Consider the following 22,003-nt stretch of genomic DNA (forward strand, 5'->3'; position numbering starts at 1 on the left):
TCTCTTAGTGTTTGTATAACATCTATCTAGAACCTTCTTGCTTTCAGAGTCTCCGTTGAGAAGTCGGGCATTATTCTGATAGATATGCCTTTATTTGTTATCTGTCCTTTTTCCTTTGCAGCTCTTAATATTCTTTCTTTATTCTGTATATTTTGTGTTTTGATTATTATGTGGCGAAAGGACTTTTTTGCAGGATCCAGTCTATTTGGTGTTCTGTAGGCTTCTTGTATCTTCATAGGAATGTCCTTCTTTAGGTTGGGAAATTTTACTTCTTTGATTTTTGTTGAATATATTTTCTGTGTCATTGAGCTGGTATTCTTCTTCTATCCCTATTATTCTTAGCTTTGTTCTTTTCATGGTGTCCCAGATTTCCTGGACATTTTGTGTTATGACTTTATTGGCTTTAATGTTTTCTTTAACTGATGAATCTGTTTCCTCTATGGTATCTTCAACACCTGAGATTCTCTCTGTTGGTTATGCTTCCATCTGTAGTTCCTGTTTGTTCACCCAGATTTTCCATTTCCAGAATTTCCTTGGTTTGTGTTTTCTCTTTGCCTTTATTTCAATTTTCAAGTCTTGAACTGTTTCCTTCACCTGTTTGATTGCTTTTTCTTGGCTTTCTTTAAGAGATTTATTGATTTCTTCCAATTTTTTGTCTTTTCCTTGATTACATTAAGAGAATTTTTCATTTCCTTTTTAATGGCCTCTGTCATCTTCATAAAGTTATTTTTAAGGTCGTTTTCTTCTGCTTCTTCTGTGTTGGGATGTTGTGGTATTCCTGTTGTAGAATCACTAGGTTCTGGTGGTGCCTTATTGCTCTTTAGGTTGTTGAATGTATTCTTACATTGGTGTCTACCCATCTCTTCCTTCAATCAGTGCAGGCAGTGTATTTGCCTCTTGGTCTGATCATAGTAGTCTGTCTGTGTCTCAGGGAGCAGCTCTAGCTTCACTCTGTGCAGTCACTGTGTCTAAGGGAGTCACTGAGGTCTCAGGGGATGGGTGGGTTTGGGAACAGAGTGGGACTTGTATATTACAGGATCTGATGCGAGAGAGGTGGAACAGCCTGTCTGCAGTAAGCTTGCTTGTTGACTGGCTAGTTCAGTTGAGACTGGTAGAGCAGGGGCCTGGGGTTTTGCACTGGTGCCTAGGGCCTAGAGACTGGGATCTATGACTCTATGTCATAGATATATTCAAACATATTCAATAAAGTTAATGTTTAAATAATATTTAAATCATCTAAAATACCAGAAGAAAGTGGTAACAGAAAAGAGAACTTTTCACCCATTCTTTTATATAATTTATGTGCATGAGTATTTTTGCCTGTGTTTTTGTGTGCACCATTTGCATGCAGTGCCAACAAAGGCCAGGAGATGTCATCAAATCCCATGGGACTGAAGTTACAAATGGCTGTGAGCTGCCTCGTAGGTATTGGGAACTGAACCTGGGTCCTCAGCTAAACTGCTGAGTCATCCATCCAAGTCCCTTTGCCCACTGATAAACTTCAATTTTAAAGGGAATCTGTGTATCTTTAGAGGCTAAGTTTTAAGTAACATATAAAACAAGCATTAAAATGAAAGAAGGCAGGCCATGCATAGTGATGCACACTTTAATCCCAGCACTTGGCAGGCAGAAGTATGTCTGTGGATGTCTGTGAGATTGAGGCCAGCCCATTCTTCAAAAACTGAAAAAGAAACAAAAAGAAAAAAGAAATCAAGAATCTGTATATCAGCTGTCTAGATTCAATAGATAATCAAAGTAATAAGAATTCATTTTTAGTGATTTTGTGGAGACTGATTAGTACGGTTTGCCCTGGGGTTCAGTGTGAGAGACATTTAACTACTAAGGCTCTACTCACATCAAGAATAAGTTTACATCCCAGAGTTTTCTCCATGGGTCTCCTTGCCTTCTTGTGTCCCACCAGAGCTAGAGGTATTTGACAGAAAGTTGCTAAGGAAACAAAGAACAGGCCTCCCCAGAAACTGCAGATATCTGGGGTTTCTATATCCCATGGTTCTGTCCATATCTCTTCTTTTAAGTCAAACCCGGCATCTCATGTTTAGAGTCACAAAGCCAATGGACTTGCAAAAGTATTAGCAATGGAAACAAATGTACCTCTGTATTACACTGCAGGGTGATCACTGAGCTGCAGGTGGCATTGCTATCACACAATCCAAATCAATACTCTTGCTTTCTACACCACCTCTGTGTGCCACTTACCACTTTGAGCTTATTGGGCTTCCTCAGTAGCTATTCTCTGTTCAGATATGAGCTTTCTTTTTAGGAGGTACATTATTTCTCAGTGTTCTGAATTTTCTCTGAGTCTTTATAACATTCCAAAAATAACTGTTGGTGAGCTCATAAATTCATTAGTTAATCCCACTGGGGCTCACTAATACCTATTACAGACTCTTGAGTTTTATATATGAGATTTTCTCAAGAATTCCCTTACCTGTTATTATCAACATAGCAGTATTGACAGGGTCTCTATTGCTTCCTAATTGCACATACTTCTTTTTCTTGTTAAAGATCAATTTTTAAAATCAAACCTTGTCATTTTGAAATTATCATAGACATGTTGCCCTGTTAATGTATCTCATACATTCATATTTTCTTCTTTCCTTTGTCATAGTCACTTACAATGTTTATTCATTACCTCTTGCTTTAAAAAGCATATTCTTGTGGGCAAGAACAGAGACAAAACAGGGGCCCATGGTGAAAGAGTTCTCTTTGAAATACAGATATGAAAAAAACTCTGTCATATTCAGAGGTGACTGTGAACAGAGATATTCCCTATCTAATCACAACCTAACATGTAAATTATACATTGCAAGGAAAAATGACCTTTGATCTTGTGGGCCATGAAAGATAAAGTGGCTAGTAATAATTAAAACAGTGAGTCAAACCAAGAAATTCTTTTGGATTATATTTTTGGTAATGTTTCTCCACAATTATGATGTTCCTCAGTCTCTACTCTCCATTATAATTTGCCAGGGAACATCATATCTGGGAAGTCACACGTGTGTGTGTGTGTGTGTGTGTGTGTGTGTGTGTGTGTGTGTAAAACATCACTTGTTTCAGTGTTTGTTTTTGGAGACTTTCCTTCTATTGTAGAATTTGTTGATGGTGCAAGTTGCACAGGTTTCCATGTTAAGACACTCCTTTACTTCTCTGGGAGTGTAGCCCAGTAGCAGAGCACATACTCAGCATTCAAAGCTTTGGGGTCAATCCCAGCACCAAAATACATACAAAAGTCATTTACACCTGACTTTTTAAAGACTTGTTTTTATTCTTTTAATTATGTAAATGGAGTATATGTGTATATGAGTTCAGTTGCCCTAAAAGGCCAGCTGCAATAGATCCCCTGGAGTTGGAATTCAGGGTTGTGAGATGCCAAGTGCGCCTGCTGGGAATTGAACTCCAGTCCCTTGTAAAAAGTCCTCACTCCAGCCCCTGTATTTGATTTTTTTTTTAACACAACTACAAAAAAAATGGGTTACAGCTTCAAAATAGTGTACATCTGCCAAAATATCAAGTTTTTTTAGCTAAACAAGTATTTATATATATTCTTGCCCTGTGCACACCCCCTCTACTGACAAAAATAATAAGCACTAAGAACAAATGAACAAGGCTTGTGTCTTAGGTTCCTTTCCTGTTGCTGTAATAAAACACTCTAATAAAAGCAACTTAATGAAGAAAAGGGTATTTCGACTCATAAATCAAGTATGGTTACGGACTTGAAGCAAGTGCTCAGGATCCACAATCAGAGCACTGACCACAGGATGCTTAGCTCCGTCTCCACTTAACAAATGCAGGACCCCAGCCAGACAGTGCCACCTATGGGGGTCTTCTCACCTAGACTAATGTAACTAAGATACTCACCCCCCAAAGAGTCTTTAAGTGTCACAGCTGACTTGTAAGGACCTTGGGTTAGATAGACTAATGTAACTAAGATACTCACCCCCCAAAGAGTCTTTAAGTGTCACAGCTGACTTGTAAGGACCTTGGGTTAGATACTGTCAGAGTGAGTGAGATAGCCTGTCTTCCTGCTCTGTGAGCATTCCATCCTCATTGCTACTTGGATTCCGGAGCTAGAAAGATGGCATGATGCTTAAAGCAAAGAATGCTCTTTCAGAGGGCCTAACTTCAATTTCCCAGCACTACATCATGTGGTTTCTGAGCCAGGGTTGTCATGCTGTGAGGAAGGGGCTTGTTTGGCTCATTCTTCCACAGCACTGTTCTTCACTGAAGGAAGTTGGGACAGGAATTCAAGCAGGGCAGGAACCTGGAAGCAAGATGATGTGGAGACCATGGAGGGGAGCTGCTTACTGGCTTGATTCCCATGGTTTGTTCAGTCTGCTTTCTTATAGAACCCAGGACCACCAACCCACAGTATACTGGGCCCTCCCACATCAATCACTAATTAAGAAATTCTTACAGGCTTGCAGCCCAATTTTGTGGAGGGCTTTTCTTAAGTGAGGTTCCCTCCTCTCAGATGACTGTAGCTTGTGTCAAGTTGACATAAAGCTATCCAGAACAGGCAGCTCACAACTGGCTGTAACTCTAGGTCCAGGGATCTGACACCTCTGGCCTTCAAAAGCATGTGCTCACATGTATATACCCACACAAAAACACGCAATACTCAAATTCAAAAATAAATATTTTAAATGCCATTTTGAGCACGATTGTGTGCAGATTTTCATATTAATTTGTCAATATTTTCAAGGGAACTTTGTCCCTGAAATTATTTACGTGTGTGATTGTTTGCCTGAATTTATGTCTGTACACTGCAGGGCCCACAGGCGAGAATAGGGTGTTGTTTACTCTACAACTGCACTCCCACATGTTGCCCACCGTGTGGGTGTTGGGTGCTGTACAAAAGCAACATGTGATCTTAACTGCTGATCCACCTCTCCAGCCCCACTGGCCTGTTTTAAATGATATCCAAACATATACTTGAAAGTGCATGCAAACCAAGAGTGACAAGTAATTATGCATCTTCTGAATGTTACTTTTTAAATGTCAAAAAATTTACTTCCATTAGTAAAATGCTTGCCTTTCAACCACAAAGACCTAAGCATAATCCCCAGAACTCACACTAAAGAAATCTGGGTGTGATGGTTTGTGCTTGTGATCCCAGCGCTGGAAAGGCAAAGTGAGACAGGTAGACCCATGGACTCACTGCCCAGCCAGCCAACCTGTCCTGCTTGGTAAGTTCTAAGGCCAAAGAGAGACCTGCCCCCCCAAAAACAAAAGGTGACTGAGGAATAACATCTGAGGTAGTTAGTTCTCTGGCCTTCACATGCACTCCCGCACACACATGTTCACCCATGCACATACATGAACACAAAGACCACTTTCAAAGCTTAAGAAGTTTTTTGGGTTTTTTTGTTGTTGGTGGTGGGGTTTTTGTTTTTTTTGTTTGTTTTTGGGGGGGGGTTGGTTTTTCCAGACAGGGTTTCTCTGTGTAGCTTTGGAGCCTATCCTGGCACTGGCTCTGGAGACCAAGCTGGCCTCGAACTCACAGAGTTCGAGGCCTGCTCTGCCTCCCAAGTGCTGGGATTAAAGGCGTGCGCCACCAACACCCAGCCAAGAAGTTTTTAATTAAAAACTTTTTGAGAATTTTATACATGAGTGCATCATTATTCACAACATTTCCATCCATCCTTCTTTAACTCCAACTCCTACCATGTTAACCTCTCCTCAAATTACTGACCTCTTCTTTATTATTGCTATGTATGTATGTATGTGCGCGCAAGCAGGCGTGTGTGCATGGGTGCATGCATGCATGTGTGTCTGTGTGTAGTCCATTTAATGTTACTCAAGGTGAGGGAGGGGGCAGTCCACTTGGAGTTGAATAACCTATCCAGGGGCTTGTCCCTGAGGGAGCCAGATTCTACCTATTTCAGGAGCCGCTAATTGCCTGTAACTCTTCTTCTAGGGTGGAGTCTATGGATTTTTTTTATTTTATTTTTTATTCATTTTACATACCAACCACAGTTCCCCCTCTCTCCCCTCCTCTTCCCTGAAACTTTTATAATTTTTTATATTACACTACAATGTGTATGTGCCATGGCACACATATAGAGGTCAGAATACAACTTCCTGCAACCATTTCCCTCTTTCTACCATGTGGGTCCTGGCGATTGAACCTGGTTTGTCAGGCTTAGCAGCAAGCACCTTTACCTTCATTTGACAGATCTTACTTTAGAAAGAATTCTGTCTTCCCTGCCCTAACTGTTAAAGTAGGAGACTCCCTCCTGTGGAAGCATAAAATCTAATCATTCCATCTATTTGCAATGCTCAACGTAGCAACTGTAGCCTCTCAGTTCTCCTTGGACACTGGTCTCTGCAGACTAGACCACTCAAGCAGAGAGTTGTCATGAGCTGAAACCCAAAAGAATTCTTTAGTGATTTTATCCTCAAGGACATCTGTTCATCCATCAGATAGATTGACACTAGGGGGTAAGAGGGTTAAAATTGCTTGAGGTGTTTTTTTTTGTTTTGTTTTGTTTTGTTTTGTTTTGTTTTGTTTTGTTTTTTGGCTTGAGACCATCGACTCCAAGTCTCTCCAGAGTCATAGACTGGATTGTGAGAGGAGCTCCCTGGGAAAGTTACAAATGGATCCTCACCTGGGCAACACTGGCAGGTGTAACAGATCATTATGGAGAAATGCCAAGTATGAGTAGGTTAGAGGTGGGAAAGAAGAGAAACAGTTAACACTTGGGGAGAAGCTTACTGTGTTTGGAAGTAGCTGTTGCTATGTGCTATGCATCTGAGGATGGTCATTCAAAAGGAAGACATACAGATTAAATACTCTATCATCATTAGGGCACTTTAGTAGTTATTACTAAACTGAAAGTGGATGGCTAAGCCTGTTTATGACTTTTCATAACCTTTTCGTAAACTTTTAAGACTTTTAATAAACCTGCCAGAGACAGAGCCTCCTTCTAGAAATGCTCATGACATTGACTTGAAACAGACAGTGTTTGAGGGTCTCTAGGACTGTTCACTTGTGTTGTGAAACTGTAACTACCTTCAAATACAAAGGCATCCTTGATGGGCATAATTTGACTAACATAGTAATATATATATATATATATATATATATATATATATATATATATTGTTAGCAGCATGTAATGTGTTTTTAAAGCCTAGTAGTTTTACACACATACTGATGAAGTCAGACTTTTTCCCCTAAGAATTCTATTAGCAATTATCAGAATTCATTCAGGCCCTTCAGGATTTACAAGTAAAACCTATACTCGCCAATCCCTCCCACAGATTAAATTGAATTTTGCCAAAAATTCGTAAGCAAATAGAGAAATGACCTCATTTTTCAGTCTGCACACAGTGCTGTTGGAGGGTATATCTCCAGAGTATGACTTCAGTATTGGATCTTAGTTCCAGTACAGGTTCATAAGGCCAGAGCAGAGCCGGGTGAAGACACCCTTGTGAAGGGCACCTGGGAAGAGATGCTTTTTCCATTAGGGACAGCTCCCACATCTAAGTCGCATGCACAAACTATAGCTTTCTGCTCTCTGGCCAACCAGTGCAGCCATAGCATCTTTATTGTTATAACTCCCAGATTGTGATACTGTCACAAAGCTGTTGCTAGGCAACAAATGTGGTTACCAGGTCTCAGCGAATAGCTGAAGGGGGAAGGCAAAGTGTTGCACCATTGTAGAGTAACCATAGCAATGACCTACTATTACAGACTAAAGAATTATCATTAACAATGTTAAAGTATCAGAGGCCCTGAATTCGGAGACTTCCAGACAGTATCTGCATAATTAAGTTATTGAGGACGAGATTCTAACTGTTTCAAAGCTAACCAATCATAATTTCTATGATGGGTATTTGTAATTATTTTTATTTTTAATTAAAAATCGATTATGAAGTTATTTTAAGCCCGGACTATTCTTGTATTCCTATGCCTACATATTGCTTGCTGTCTTTGTTAAACTAAAGGTTCCATTTGATTTGAGAAATGGTGTATAGTATTCAACCCAAGCCACAGACAGAAGCTGTGGTAAGACAACATCGTAAACTGAAAATCTCCCGCTTCTCTGAGTACCCCGACTGAATGTGGGGGCCTAAATGCTTTCAGTGGTTCTGCTTTGAAACACTTTTTGTCTGGCTTTTCTAGATCTGTCCTCCTAAAAGCTGTAAAGCGTGTGGCCCGCCTAGGATACTTTCAAGGCCCCTTGAATCTGGCCCCTTTTGAATCTGGCCTTTCATTAAATATCTCCAGTGATTTGGTCCCAGTGACCTCGCTGAAGCAGTCGTGTTCAACATCAGAGACTGGGACAGGCCAGAAAAAGAATTATTCCCTCCACTCTGCCTGGCAGCAAAGCCACCGAGGCGCTCGGGGGGTGGGTGTGGTAGACTCGGGATCCCTCACGCAGGGGAAACCAATACCAGGCCTGAGGGAGTGGGTGGTTTCTAGGCGGGAGAGGGAGTGGCCCTTCCCGCCGAGCTACTGGATTGGCCCGGAGGGCCGGAGGTCTCTGGGCGCTCCTGGCCGCTCCTCGGGCGCCCTGCGGGCAAGTCCTGGCCCCGGGAGGCGGGGATCGGTGCGGGAGGCGGCGCGCCGCCGGGACTGGAGGAACCTGGGTTCCTGAGTTGGCCCGGGAGCTCGCCGGTGGCGGTGCACTCGCCGGGAGGGCGGGGCTCCTCGCCGCCTGCGGGTGGCCCCACACCCGCGCGACACCTTGTAATCCCGTGTGTGTGTCCGCAGGCACCGACCGCCACGAGCTAACTTCCTGGAAGAGCTTCCCGTCCATCTTCAAGTTCTTCGCGGAAGCGTCGCAAGCCAAGAGCAGCTCGCAGAAGCCCACCCTGACGCGGCGCTCGCATCGGATCAAGCACGAAGAGCTGTGAGCTCGCCGCCGCCCGCCGCGCCCGCAGCCTCCCGGCCCCCATTAGATTGCTTTCTTCCTCCAGCACAGAGTCGTGATATGTTCGTCTAAATAGTGTTTTGCATTATTTCTAGATGAGTGCAACTGTCAAAGCAATATGGACTCAGCAGCCGCCTTTCCTGCGGGCTGAGCTCGGGCTTGGCGCTGGGGTCGGCGGCCGACAGAGGCTGAGAGCGCCCGGAGCCCCGCGCCTCCCTGCCCCTAACCTCTCCGGCGAGCCGCCGGTGCGAGCGGCGTCTGCGCGGTCCTACCGCCCGCTGCAGTGCGGCGGCTACTGCCCAGCCTCAATCGTGCCCGTTTTTTTTTGCTTCCCCTTAAACCCAGCAATCTTTTATTCTAGACTTCAAACTTTAATTTTAACCAAGTTTTTCCCTCGGGTCATCCTATGAACTCCTCTCTTTTGTAGAAAGCCATAGTCCTGGAAATGCCAACTTTAAATTGAGAACACTAATGCCATGGTGCACTATGTGGTTTGGGGAGTACCAATCCTTCTCTCCCTGTAACGACCTATTTCCATTTCAAAATCAAAAGAAAAACTTGGCATAAAAATTCATAAAGTACTGAATACGAATTCTTTTTTTCTGGACATTCCTACCGAGCTGAAGGAGAGTCTTCATGTCTCTGACTTCAGGAGAGAATGTTCAAATGAAAAAAAAAACATAAGCAGCTATTTTAGATGTAGGTGTAAAGCCCCATTTTCAGTGAAATTTTGGCCCTACTGTTGAATATGTAACATAATGAGTGGCATTGAGATGATACACAAGGCTTGCTTTCTGTGCACTACGGTGCACAGAGTTGTTGGTAGTTACTAATCCACACTAAGTGTACTTTGACCTTTCTTGTAAGTGAACCTTTTCAGATACATGATTTTTTTTTAACTTTCAAGAAAATGAAACTGCATACCTTCGTCTTTCTGAAAGGCTAAGTAAGGTTAAAATGCTTCAGTTTTCATCTACAATAGGAAAAAGGAAATGATTTTCTCTTTTAGGTACACAATTTTTAGTGTTCCACTTCCTCTGATAAGGTTTTGCCCTATAATTTCAACTGTTAGGTCCTTTACCCCAACTGGAATCTGTTGAACACTGTGAAATACAGAAGGTAAAATAAGTTGACATTTTGCCGGCTTTCAAATTAAAACATTAAACATGAATTACTTGAAGATTTTAATTACTGAAGATCCTATCCAGTGGGTGAGATTGTGAATTTAATACTTCCAACCCTTCCTTAAGTGAATTCAACAAGTAATGAGTCTGCCCTGTTGGAGAACATTAGAAAGTATATCCAAAAATTATACTGAGGCTCTCTCTAATGCCTCAGAATAACCAGAACTCAACAAGCTTATGGAGAATTATTTTAATATTGTGAACTGATTTCAGCAAGTTTTAGAACTAGTAATAATATCCCATGTTGTTTGGCTATAGATGCACTAAATAGTTCTGTGTTCTCAGTGCCTGGGAAGTAAAGGACCAGTGATCATGTCTGGGCGTCTTCTGATATTACTTAAGCAGAAACAACATAAGGGGAAAGTCAAAATGGCGTTTTATTCAACTCCTGGGCCGTTTAAAATGTGTTACTCCAACAATGTCAAGCATAGTGCTCTGTCATAGTGACCCTTCTCATTTCTAATTGTAGATGGTTTGGTGAGCTCTGTAAAGATAATGCTGTTGTCTCAATGGCTGGCTTTAAAAACTTGGTGTGGGATGAATACATCTTACCAAATGTTATAAATTGTCTGGTGTTTTCAGTATACAAAAATATTCGCAAGAAACTAATTTTGTGACATTAAGACAAAACCATCACTCCACTCATGCAGGGAGAAATTTGCGAAGCTTCTGCAGCTGAATTAAAGGAAAGTAAATGTACTGAGCTTCTGGAATCAAAGGGCTCCTGGGCCTTCCTCTAGGTTCCTCACTTTTATAGAGAAAGTCACTGTTTCCTTAAGATGGTTCTTTATAATCACTGAATTGTAACCTTGATATCTGTCTGCTAGAGAGCTATTTACAAAGTTATATTTTTTAAATGTCTGTTACTTCTTATGGATCTGCACTGTAGCAACCCAGAGGGAGCCAGGCAAAGCCCTCCAGTGATAAGTGATTTCTTATAATGTAGGGTTTCTTAACCTGTTGATTGGGATACTGCCCCTATATATATAATAATGCTATTCACCTCAGTTTTCGTGGACTAACAAGCAGTTAACAGTACTCCACCTGCAGAGCGGTGGCCAGTGTTAATAACAGGTCCCCTCCCTGTTGTTTCCTTTGAAAGATTCTAGGCATGTAGAGGTATAAAGACAGACTGTGGGCTTTTTATTTTTCTTTAATCATATACTTAATTCTTAGAGTAAATAAATTTATAAAGACATAAATTGGAGATGCAGAGTAGCCCTGATGAAGCTTCAGGGCCAGGCAGTTGCACTGAAGCTTTCTAAAGGGACCTAACATGAAGTCCTTGAAAGTCACCCTAAGTATATGAAAGACCATCTACTTGTAATAATTGTTCTTTTCTCACATTTCTGCCTTGTGCTTCCTGGAATGCATTTTTGTTTATACGTCAAAAATAAACAAAGCACAGGAGTTTCCTTTAATATCTTTTCTGTTTAATATTTCAAAATAAAAAAGTTTTTCCAACAAGCAACTGTGTTATTCCTCCTCAGTTCTTTTCTCATCACCTGCAGAGGCTTTCAAAGCTGAGACCTAGAAGGAGTGATTGGACCATGTTTATCAATATTATAAGCCTTATAGCTATTATTATTATTACTATTGTTATTGCTGTAAGGCAATATCCTGACTTTAGTTGAGTCTCTACTTGGCTCACATATGTCAGAAAGGTAACATTTTTAGCCACATGTTTTTAATATATAAGTAAAGAAATTAGAAAAAGTTGTCTTTAAAATGGTTTATAAAATAACCACTAGTATTCAGTAAATATGTTTTTCAGAGGGAGCTGGTAAGACTAAGTTGCTCCCAAACTGCTGATGCTCAGACCTTGATAAAGTGTGTTCAGTCCAAAACTGATTTGTTTACATTCCTGTTACAGCTTTGAGGGGGTTTGGGTGACAGAATTTAGTGTTAACTTAATTAGCACTGCTAATTTAAAACTAGATGCTTTTTTCATGTTTCTCTGGATTACAGAGTTCAAAACGAAGCATGTATCTTATATGTTGTAATCATTGTTTAGATTGTTAACTGATAGGCTCCTGTTGGAAGCTGTTAAGAAAAATTACTCTAAGGTAACTTTCACAGTATAAAATTTCACAGTGTAAATTTTTTGGCAACTTCTCTCATGTCTTGTGGGGAGAGACTAAAAAAAAAAATCTGAGGCATTCATGTACTTGAAAGATGGGTGGCAAAATGGGGGATAATTGTGGTGACTCCTTATATACTCTCTGGCATAATAGTATTAAATAAAAGACCCTAAGACATACCCCCTTCAAAACCTGTAATACTTTCCTTCTGTCCATGTGTAGAATGACTGAGTGGGAGTCTCTCGAATTGTTCATCTTCTTTTTATCTAATATTCTATTAATCTCCAAAAAAAAAGAGATCAGTTTGAGTCTGGGAAAGGGTTTTTAATCAACACTTCACAGAGCTTAAAGCTACTCCACCTAAAGCATTAGCTTTGTGAAGTTGTTTTAGACTTAAACCATTGCAACTGCCATGCACTATACTCAAAGAATGTACACCAACTGGAAGATGTTGGAAGGGGGGTAACACAAAGTGCATTGAGAGAGGTCCAAGAATAGAAATAGTTATGAAAGCAGTCCAGAATTTATCTTGAAATCTGCATTGTTAAATAACAATGACAATTTTAAAAACTCGCCCTTAGAAGGCATGGATGTTGATTTAATTGATTCATTTGGATCAATGTTTTTCAAGTTTCACACCATTGCTTTCATGAAGTGATGTCTTTAGCAGTCAGTGATTTGACATTAGACTTCTCAGATTTGATCAGTGGGACCCTCCATGACATCTAAAACTATGCAACAGCCAGTGTGATGGTAACTTTGGGACTGGGAGAACTCAAGGCTAATGTGACCTGTAGAATGAAGAATTCTTGTTAATTCTCAGTTTAAAGGTTTTATAGGAATAATAATGGAAAATAAAACAAAAAAGCTTAAGAGTTGCTTTTTAGAGAAAGCTGTCCCGAAGGTTTGATTGATAACTAGACATCATAGAGTGGCCAGTATTTTCCCTGTGGATGTAAAACTTAGAAAATGAAAATTTGACTTAATCCATGCTATCTTCTAGGCAACTTTTCTTGAAGTGTGTGGGAAACATTTCACTATACTTTCTTTGTTGGAATTGGGTGCTATGCAAAATTGTCATAGATAAAATGATATTGAACTTACTCAGTGACCAAAACAAAGAATCTGAAATGAAAAACACCCAGTACCCAAAGAATGATATGTCTCTTTAAAGTTTACAATTTGAATAATGAACTCAGATAGAAAGTTGGCAGGAAAGCAAGCCACGGCACCGTCACATCACAAACCATTTTCACTTTTCTGTCCAATTTCAGAGTGCATGTGTTTGTGAGTATTTCACTAGATCAGTGACAGCTCTTTATTTGCATAATTATATGCTCTGGTCTGAAGAGAAAACTAACCCCCAAATTTCATGGGTCACTAGACTGCAACAATCAATGTTTTATCACGTATGCGAAGCAAAATCTAAGAAGCTATATGAAGTTTCTTGGGGAGTTTTTACTCCTCAGAAAATTAAAGAGTTTTCCTCTCCTGAATGGATTCAAAATCTTTCCAAGTTCTTTGTAACAGAATTCTGTTTGAAGGCAAAACCAGAGATTAACATGTAGATGTGATTGTAGACTCACCAACGTTGCTTCAAAGTGGCTTAAGAAGAACAGCATTTTTGCTACACTAAACCTTAAAATTCTCCATACTGTGAGGAAAAAGTATTGGTCAAATTATGATTTACCAAAATGAATTCCAAATTAATTACCATTGAATATAAAGTTCATTACCTTCCTTAAAACACCTCAGGGTTTTTTAAGACCAAATAGAAAAAAGTTATGTGCATATATGCATATATATCTCATGTATATAAAACTTTGTATGGAGTACTTATGTTCATTCCTGCTCATTTCAACTGAAATCTACAGACAACGAATACAATATGTGTATGTCTATTCAGTGCCTGTAACATAGTAGGTGCTCTGTATGTGCTGGTCTCCATGAAAGTTTGTAACTTTTTATGAAATAGATTTTTCATGCTCAAAATCTTCAAGACATTGCAATAAATATTTTTAAATGTCTCAAGCTTGTTTTGCATCTGTAAATGTCTGCTGCTATATAACATGTACTTGTGTTTAAGGTTGGCTTTATTTCATTAAAGAAAATTGATTTAAACTGCTAATGTCTTTAGTTTGTAGGCACTCTGCCAATTTTGAATACAAAAGAGCTTAGAGACACATGCAGACCATGGGTGGTGGTGGTGGTTTTTTTATGGAATTATTAAAGCCCTGGAAAATTCTGTCTCTACTTAGTTTCTTAAGGAGCACACGGTGGCCAGTGCACTTTTGTAAAAGCACTGGAAAATGAACTTCACTTAAAGTTTCTTCAGACAACATGCTAGAGTCAAGAATAGAGAAGCACTTGGGAGAAGCTAAGAGTGGTAGAGTTCCAAGTATCTTATTGTGTCTGAATATTGAGAGGTCTTTAGAGTTGGGGGACAGAAATTTCCCAAAATGTTGCTATTATTTCAGTGAAAAGCAAATTCCTTTGCCCCAAGTTTTAAATTAAAGTTGAATTATGAATGAAAGCTACTTTCTGGTTCTCATCATTTGAGAAATCAAACCTCTGCTTGTCAAGGAAGCTCCCCAGTGCAACTGTCACCTTTGTACTGTCCTAGTGAGATGTTACTCATACCCTCTGACACACCCCACCTCCCCCCAGGAGTTTCTGTCCAGACTGAAGACCTGGGATTCCTCTAGGTGGAAACTCCTCAAAAGAAAATCTGTAAAAACCAATAAACCCAAGTTTGGAATTTTATCCAAATAGAACTAAAGGTTCGAAAACTGTGTTCTTCTGGATCAGATAAATGACATTTCAAGGGAGAAACTCTTCGAAGAAAACTAATAGATAATATTTATACTTACCTTTTTTGCTATTTTACCTTTTTAAGAACATTACTTAAGTATCAGATGGAGCTTTCGGTTCTGCTCTTCCGAGAATGGAGAAAAGTCTGTTATTTCCCACTCAGTTCTACACACAAGGGGAAGAACCAGAGTCTCCCTCCTTCTATTATGTATGTTTGTGTTTGTTCAGATACCACCTAATTCTTACACTATCTGAAAGGTTGTCTCTGACCCACTCATCCTCACATGCCTCCTAGTAATCTTTCAAAAGCTTTCCATCTCTTTGAAATCATACCGTGTTTTTTAAATAAGCATGTGTACCTTCCCTGAATTATTAACTGAAAAAATATTCATAGTGTGTTGCAATGTGGGGATGTTTTCTTCCATCTCTGAAACCCTACCTCTTTTGCTTTTGCTTTGCTTCAGTAAGTTACTTAATATCATCCCCTGGAATAACCAGCTCTAAAAATAACAGTAGTTCAGAGTGACATGATTTGGCTTTCATGCAGTTTTGAAAGAAAACCATTAAAATTGCATTGATCTCACAAATATTGATCTAGTGCTTGATATCAAATATCAAATGAGATGCTGTCAGTTGCTGCTGATCACTGTGTCAGCTGTTTGAATTTATGTCCTCTTCCTTCTTCATTGTCACATGGATTCATGTTACTGAGGATACATAAGATTTTAATGATTAAAACAATTAATGTCAATTCTTTTCCTGTTTCACACAACTCTGGCTTAACTTAAACATAGTGAATGATCTGTTATATCATGTCTGTACAGTGTTTCTCAAGCATATGGTTCCTTACTGGATAGCTTAAATTTCTATTTACAGTCCTTTGCCTTAATATTGAAATTATTTCTAGCTGAATCCTGATTTCTGATCACCAGCCTTTTTTAAAGAAAAATCAAGATTGTTTGCTTTTTAATAATGCAATTGAAAGCATAGCTTTACAACATAGAATGAATTCTTACCCATACCCTACAACATGTAAGTCACTCCTTTTACTCTTGTTGACAAAAAATATAACTACAGTATTTCACAAATGTAGAATTCAAAAAAGTATTTAAGTGAAAAATATCTTTATCAATCAGGTTTTAGCCACCCTCTGCTTCTATTCCCCAGCAATCTGGAAATAGCTAATTATTCTATTCTCGGGTATATTTAGAGTCTCGAGGCATACTTTTTCTTTTTTCTTTCCACTTTATTTTGCACATCAGAAATTGCTGATTGCATACTTTGAAATGCAATATGCTTTAGGAAGGAAAATACCCTACAACAAGGACCAGTTAACACTGCTGTCTTCATTGTAATGACCCAGAAATAAACGTGGTACCAGCCTAGATTATTTTTAATTGCACTGCCACATTCGGTTTTTCCACATTTGATAGGGGAGAAATTTTCTTGTCCTGTGAGTTGGTGTCCCTTTTCGGTTTTTAGACCTTGCCTTGATTTGGAGACAGCGAAACAAGACAACATGAAGGCGCCCTGCTCTTCCCAGCACCATGGACAGCACCCAGCGCCCCCTTCCTTCTCCCTCTTGGCCAGAACCCCAAAGATCCAGCCTGACCGGATTCCTAACTCCAGCCTCTCGCCATAGGATATTCTCTTCTGAAACCTCAGGATCTGAACACAAAATAACAGTAGCTTAAAGACTTTGGTTTGTAGGTTGAGAGTCTTGTCTGCTCCCAGTCCGATGTTGATCAGAGCATGGAGAGATGACGCTCCATTGACTGCTAGTCTCCCGAATTTGCATCTAGGCTAAGCTGAACGTAGCTCCACCCAGCAGTCACTGCTATGGTAAAGGTCTTCCCTCCCACAACCCAAATTTTCTTGAACCAACTTTTCATCACCACCCTTTAGCTGGCAAGATCTGTATCAACTCCGCTTTAAAAGGGTTTCCGCTGAGACCACTTTGTTCATAGGCCCATAATCTCAGCCGCCACAAATCCGTGTTTGAAAAAATGCACATCCAGACTCAACAGCTCCTGGTCCCCCCACCCTCCTGGTGTCTGAAGCTGTCTGACTAACTCTGGGGCGCTTAGGAACTGCTTAGTCACCTCTCGGAGCAAGCGAAGCCTCTCGAGCCGGCGGCTAAAGAGCCCGACAGTAACTTACTTGACAAAAGTAAGGCGCCTCTGGCTCGTACCTGCCACTTTTTCTCCTCAGCAAACCTCCATCCTAGCTGCGTTTTCAGTAAATCTCCTTGTTTAGTTCCTCCCCCCACCCCAATTGTGGCGTTGAGCAAAGTGCAATAATGAAAGACCACTCCCGGTGGCATCTGGTTCATGGCATAGTCTCCCTGGCAACCCCAGCCGCCACTCTTAAGATGAGTTTTTACAGATTCCAAATATAACACCTTGCTGTATTGAAAATCTCGACTTATTTATTTGGCTTTGAGTGAAGTCTGTCCCCTCCCATAAGAACACAATTCGGATCATCCGCTCTCCTGAATCGTTACTGGGGTTTAAAAAACACCGTGTTTAGGGCGAGTGAGACTGTCAAAACCAAATATCTATTAAAGATTAAATAAAATCCACTCCAAACCAACTTAATGCAAACTTTTCGAGTAAGAGTGGTAAGCAAGTGAAACGGGAAAAGACCCCTAGTGTCTCCTGTGATATTCCCGTGGCAAACGGGATTCCACACTGCTCTGCATAATCACACCAAGTATACGATGCATTTCAGGAGAAAACTTTTCTCTGATACCACGTTACAATAAAAAAATGTCACTGACTTTCTCAGTTTAGCAGCAACTTCGACGCAAAACATCATGTTTTTCTTTCCATTGAGACACACAAATAATTAGTTAAATCCTTCACTGGTTAGCAATTCAATTTCTTTTCTCAGAGCGGCTGTGAGCAGGTTTCTTTCTCATACAACACTGCCCACTCCAACTTTATGCCCCCCCCCCGCAAAGTCACTCCTGATTTTGCTCTTCTCAAAGAGAATTTTCCTCTTAGTTTGACCATTACTTAAATCTCATTAGTCGTTGTGTATAAACCCCAAGCTACTAGAGAAACTCAGTCATGCTAGAAGTTGTTTAAAATAGCAGCTGGACCCTTTAGGAAAACTGATGAAAACTCACCTAGCTTAATGCAATTTGGCAGCTGGAGTGTGCAGGCTAAAAAGGGGACCTGTTGAACTTAGTGACTTGGGACTCACTTATTCTGGCCCAAAGGGAACCTCCCCCATTTTAATTCACAGCTGAAATATCTCTAGGTGTTTGCAAGTCATTGGTTCGTGTTTTTGTTTTTGTTTTGTTTTGTTGTTGTCGTTTTATGAACTGTTTCTACTTTGGAAAATGTTCCATTCTAGCCTCTTCTGGAGCGAAGGGGACTTGGGTGTGAGGAAAGGCACAAGGTTTTTCTTTGTCAGTAGGAAGCCAGAGTTGAGACTTGGGGTGACTGGGATAGAGCTGAGTGAACCCCTAGGTTTTGCTCTCAGTATGGATGATAGGAGATCTTTTTCCTCCATACAAGCTTTCCTTATTAATAAGTTTTTGACATTAAAGAAAATTATATTCCTGTTTCAGTTTCAGAATGAATTTCTTGGGTTACTTAAATAAGTTAGAAACTTCCAGACATACTCATATATTTTAAGACCATTTATTTTGCCAGAGAAAAAAGTAAATTAAAAAAAGGTATGAGCTCAGTTTCCTCACTTTCTATATTGCAAAACATTGAGGGTATAAATTACGTAAAACTCCATGAAAGAAACATCTCTATCCATGTTTGCTACCTACCTGTATTTGTCTGGTGGAACTTTAAGTCTTCCTAAAGCATAGATGACTTTTTTCTCCTTTATTTTTTCAAGCTTTATTTCAACCCTATCCAGTGATTACTGATGTCCTAGCCATTTTTGTCCCTCAAATCTTTTAAAGTTTCTTCTACCTTGATCACTTGTCAATGTCAAATATATATAGTACCTGGCTAGTTAAAGGAGTATCTTTTATACATTATAAAAGAATAGGCTCCATGAAAAATTGGGGAGGGTGGAAAATAGAAAGTTCTATTTGTGAAGATTCCTTGGAGAAGGGGAAGTGTAAGTCATAATTACCAAGTGTCGCTGGGATAGCAATAGATAAAAGTGCTGGAAAGATCATCTGGAGGCAGAGGGCATGGTGTAGTTCCCAAAGCCACTCAGGAAGTTAGCCAGGTTGCCTGATGCCTGGCTCCCTGGACAAAAGGGGAGAGCCAGGAATCAGACTGAAGGTTAATTCTACACTTCTTTCCTGGGCTCCTTACTAGCCAGACTAGACTTCAGATAATTCAGTTTGGGAGATGGCTGGGTCACTGCATGGCGGTTACTCCCCTTTTTAAAACAACACTAAAATTTCAGTCTTTTCTGACTAATTAAATGCTTTGGTGACAGTTTTGTCCTTTGGTATGGAAAAGAAATCACCCATTTCTTTTCATGAGTGAAACTTTCAAAGAACTTTAAAATAAACTATGCACTTTTGCATCAGCTTTTTAGTAAGCAGGTATATTAGAAATTTAAATAAGCCATTAGAGTTACGCTTTAGCTGTCAGGTGATTTAATATTAGAAGGACAAATATACTTGGTTTACAATTTACCCAACTTTTACAACTACAAATGTTTCTGAAAAACAGCATCTAACTACATTCAATTTGCAAAAGAGTCTAAACTAGTATCTCAGGAAGGCAACAAAATAAATGAAATCTTTAAGTAAATGGTTAGGGGAAGATTTGTAAACACTTGAGGACCTAGTGATCCTTGGAAGTTCAACGCACTTAAATGTAAATGTTCACGATCAACTCAACCTTGAAAAAAATTAGAGCCATTTGCTTAACTTAATCAGTAACATATGCTTCCAACAGTAGCAGGTTTTTTGGTGTGTGGCTGGGGATGATCAAGTTGTAAATTTTCCTCTTTAGGTTTTCAGCGCCTGCTAGTTTCAGCCTAACACCTAGAGACTTTGCTGGAATCTTCCCCAAAGCAACCAAGATTTCACAAAAGGTTTCCAAACCACTCAGCTCTGGATATTATTGATATTCCCAAAGGTGGAACATTTCTATACAAATCAGTTCCCAATGCCTAAAGACAAGTTCAGCCTCTGTTGTCTCAGTGCCCTGTGTTACAAAGATGCATTTCCTTCCAATGTAAGCATTGCCTTCCTCACCTGCAGCCCTCTTCCTAAAGGACACACAGTGCTACAAGGGCAGTAGGTTCTGTGAAGATGGCATCTTCATTTAACAAAGCACTATATATGTCCTATATAGGTCTTCATTTTTCTATCAGAAATTTAGAACTACTTGTTTCTCTCTTTCTTTGTGCTTCAACACAAAAGAATCCCCCTTTCCCAAAAAAAGTGTTTTGAATATCTGAGAATCACTTAATGGTTACATTTTAGAATCCACAAGTCACTCTTCATTTAAGACAAGCTTTGTGGTAAATTTTATTAGTAGTATTTAAACACGTGTCTGTATTTGATTTTTTTTTTACTTTTAGGCTTTAAATAGAGTAGACCACACTTTATGTCAATTAACAATACACCATGGTAGCAGACGGAGGTAGTAATGAGGGTGGTAATGGGAGTGAAGGTGAAGGGTGAACTCTTGGACTCTGCTGGTCAACCTCAAGGACTTTAAGCAAGTATGTGGACTTGCTGATTTATCTTTTTCCTAAAACCCTCTATCAGATTACTGGAGGAAAACTTTAGGCACTTTTGGAAATGTATCAGAACAAGTAATTGAGTCACAAGTATGCCATAAATTCTGAGGCAGTTTCCCTCTGTTTTATTATTATAAGGGTTAAGATGGACAGTTCTCACCTGTATGCTACCTAATAAAAAAAAAACAGAGCAAGGATGACAAAAAACAAGGGCAATAATAACATTACCAGCACTGTGCTAATCAAATGCCCACAACTAGTTCAGAATTGTGCTAAACAGCCACTTTTATTCTGAACTGGAAGGTCTTGAGATGCGGAGCGCCATCTAGCAAGCAAAGTTAGAATCTAAGAGAGTCTGTGTCAGAGCACAGAACACTCAGAGACCAGGGAGGGAGATGACAACTTGAAGGTGTACTTGCTGTGATTTAGCTCTAAGCCCGATCTCACCTGCAAACACCTTCACCTATAGGTTTTTGCTCTTTACCTCACTAGCCATCTCGAACAGACTAACTATGGAGGTGAACGGCTTCTGCCTTAAGCTAAAGCTAAAGGATAGCTCCTTATTAGATTGTTTATTGTCTTTAATTAGAACTGGCAGCCTCTCCATCCCTCTGTCTTGCATCCCTCCTGGTCAGACCAACATCTAACTGTTTCAGCACCCTCCTATCCAAATAAGGACAAAGAGCAGTGGCCGAAAGGCTCACCTCCAGCTGAATTGACTCCAAGGGATTCAGCGCAAAGGAGAGCGCATCCCTGGAAAAGTCTAGCAGAGCTAGAGAAGTCTTTGGAGTTTCTAAGTCTGCCCAGATGTCTCCTGACAGGCAATCTGAGATATCTCTGAGTGACACAAGATTTGCTTAACAAGCCACAAATGGTCCTGGAAACTGAATGGTGCCATCTAAATATAAGTAGTATAACTTTTATTCTTTTTCAGGCAAGCTGGTCTTTGTTATTTCCTTTGACTGAAGGAAAACCAAAGGCAGCTAGAATGCTGCACAGTCACTCCTGTTGGTTTGCAACATAGGGAATGAAACAGCATTTTTCAGTTTTTACATTTTGAATGCTACTGAATTATGTGAATATTCTCTGGAAGTGGGCTAACAGAGCAACTATAAAAGAAAATGTACTGGGCCTCCGTATGAAAAAAGTAAAAAGAACACTCAGATAAGCAGGAATCCCATCTTTTTTTCTTTTAAATCGGTGGCTGTCCATTCAACAGACTAAGAGTGTTCGTTGCAACAATGCCTCTCTTTTAAAGAACTGATAAACCTTTTTGTGATTTGATTTCAAGGCTGCAAAACACTCCACACTTAAACTATTCCTAATTTTCTGCTATTTCATGTTTGCCTCT

At 39.9% G+C, this 22,003-nt stretch overlaps 1 protein-coding gene across 9 annotated transcripts in view; it reads left to right on the plus strand.

The window, feature by feature from the left end:
• Positions 1-22,003, plus strand: part of LOC100752273 (cotranscriptional regulator FAM172A) — a 384,532-nt gene that overhangs the window by 350,854 nt on the left and 11,675 nt on the right. For 8 of the 9 annotated variants that reach the window (XM_027401810.2, XM_027401804.2, XM_035440471.1 and 5 more), the window contains one exon: positions 8,741-14,286. The exons of the other annotated variant lie outside the window; for it this stretch is intronic. In XM_027401810.2, coding sequence (XP_027257611.1) covers positions 8,741-8,883 — 143 coding nt within the window. In that variant the 3' untranslated portion in view covers positions 8,884-14,286. Of the gene's footprint in view, positions 1-8,740; positions 14,287-22,003 lie in introns of those variants that run through there. 9 annotated transcript variants of the gene reach the window in all.

The sequence above is a fragment of the Cricetulus griseus genome, chromosome 2 (genome assembly GCF_003668045.3).
Source record: "Cricetulus griseus strain 17A/GY chromosome 2, alternate assembly CriGri-PICRH-1.0, whole genome shotgun sequence".
Taxonomy (NCBI): Eukaryota; Metazoa; Chordata; class Mammalia; order Rodentia; family Cricetidae; genus Cricetulus; species Cricetulus griseus.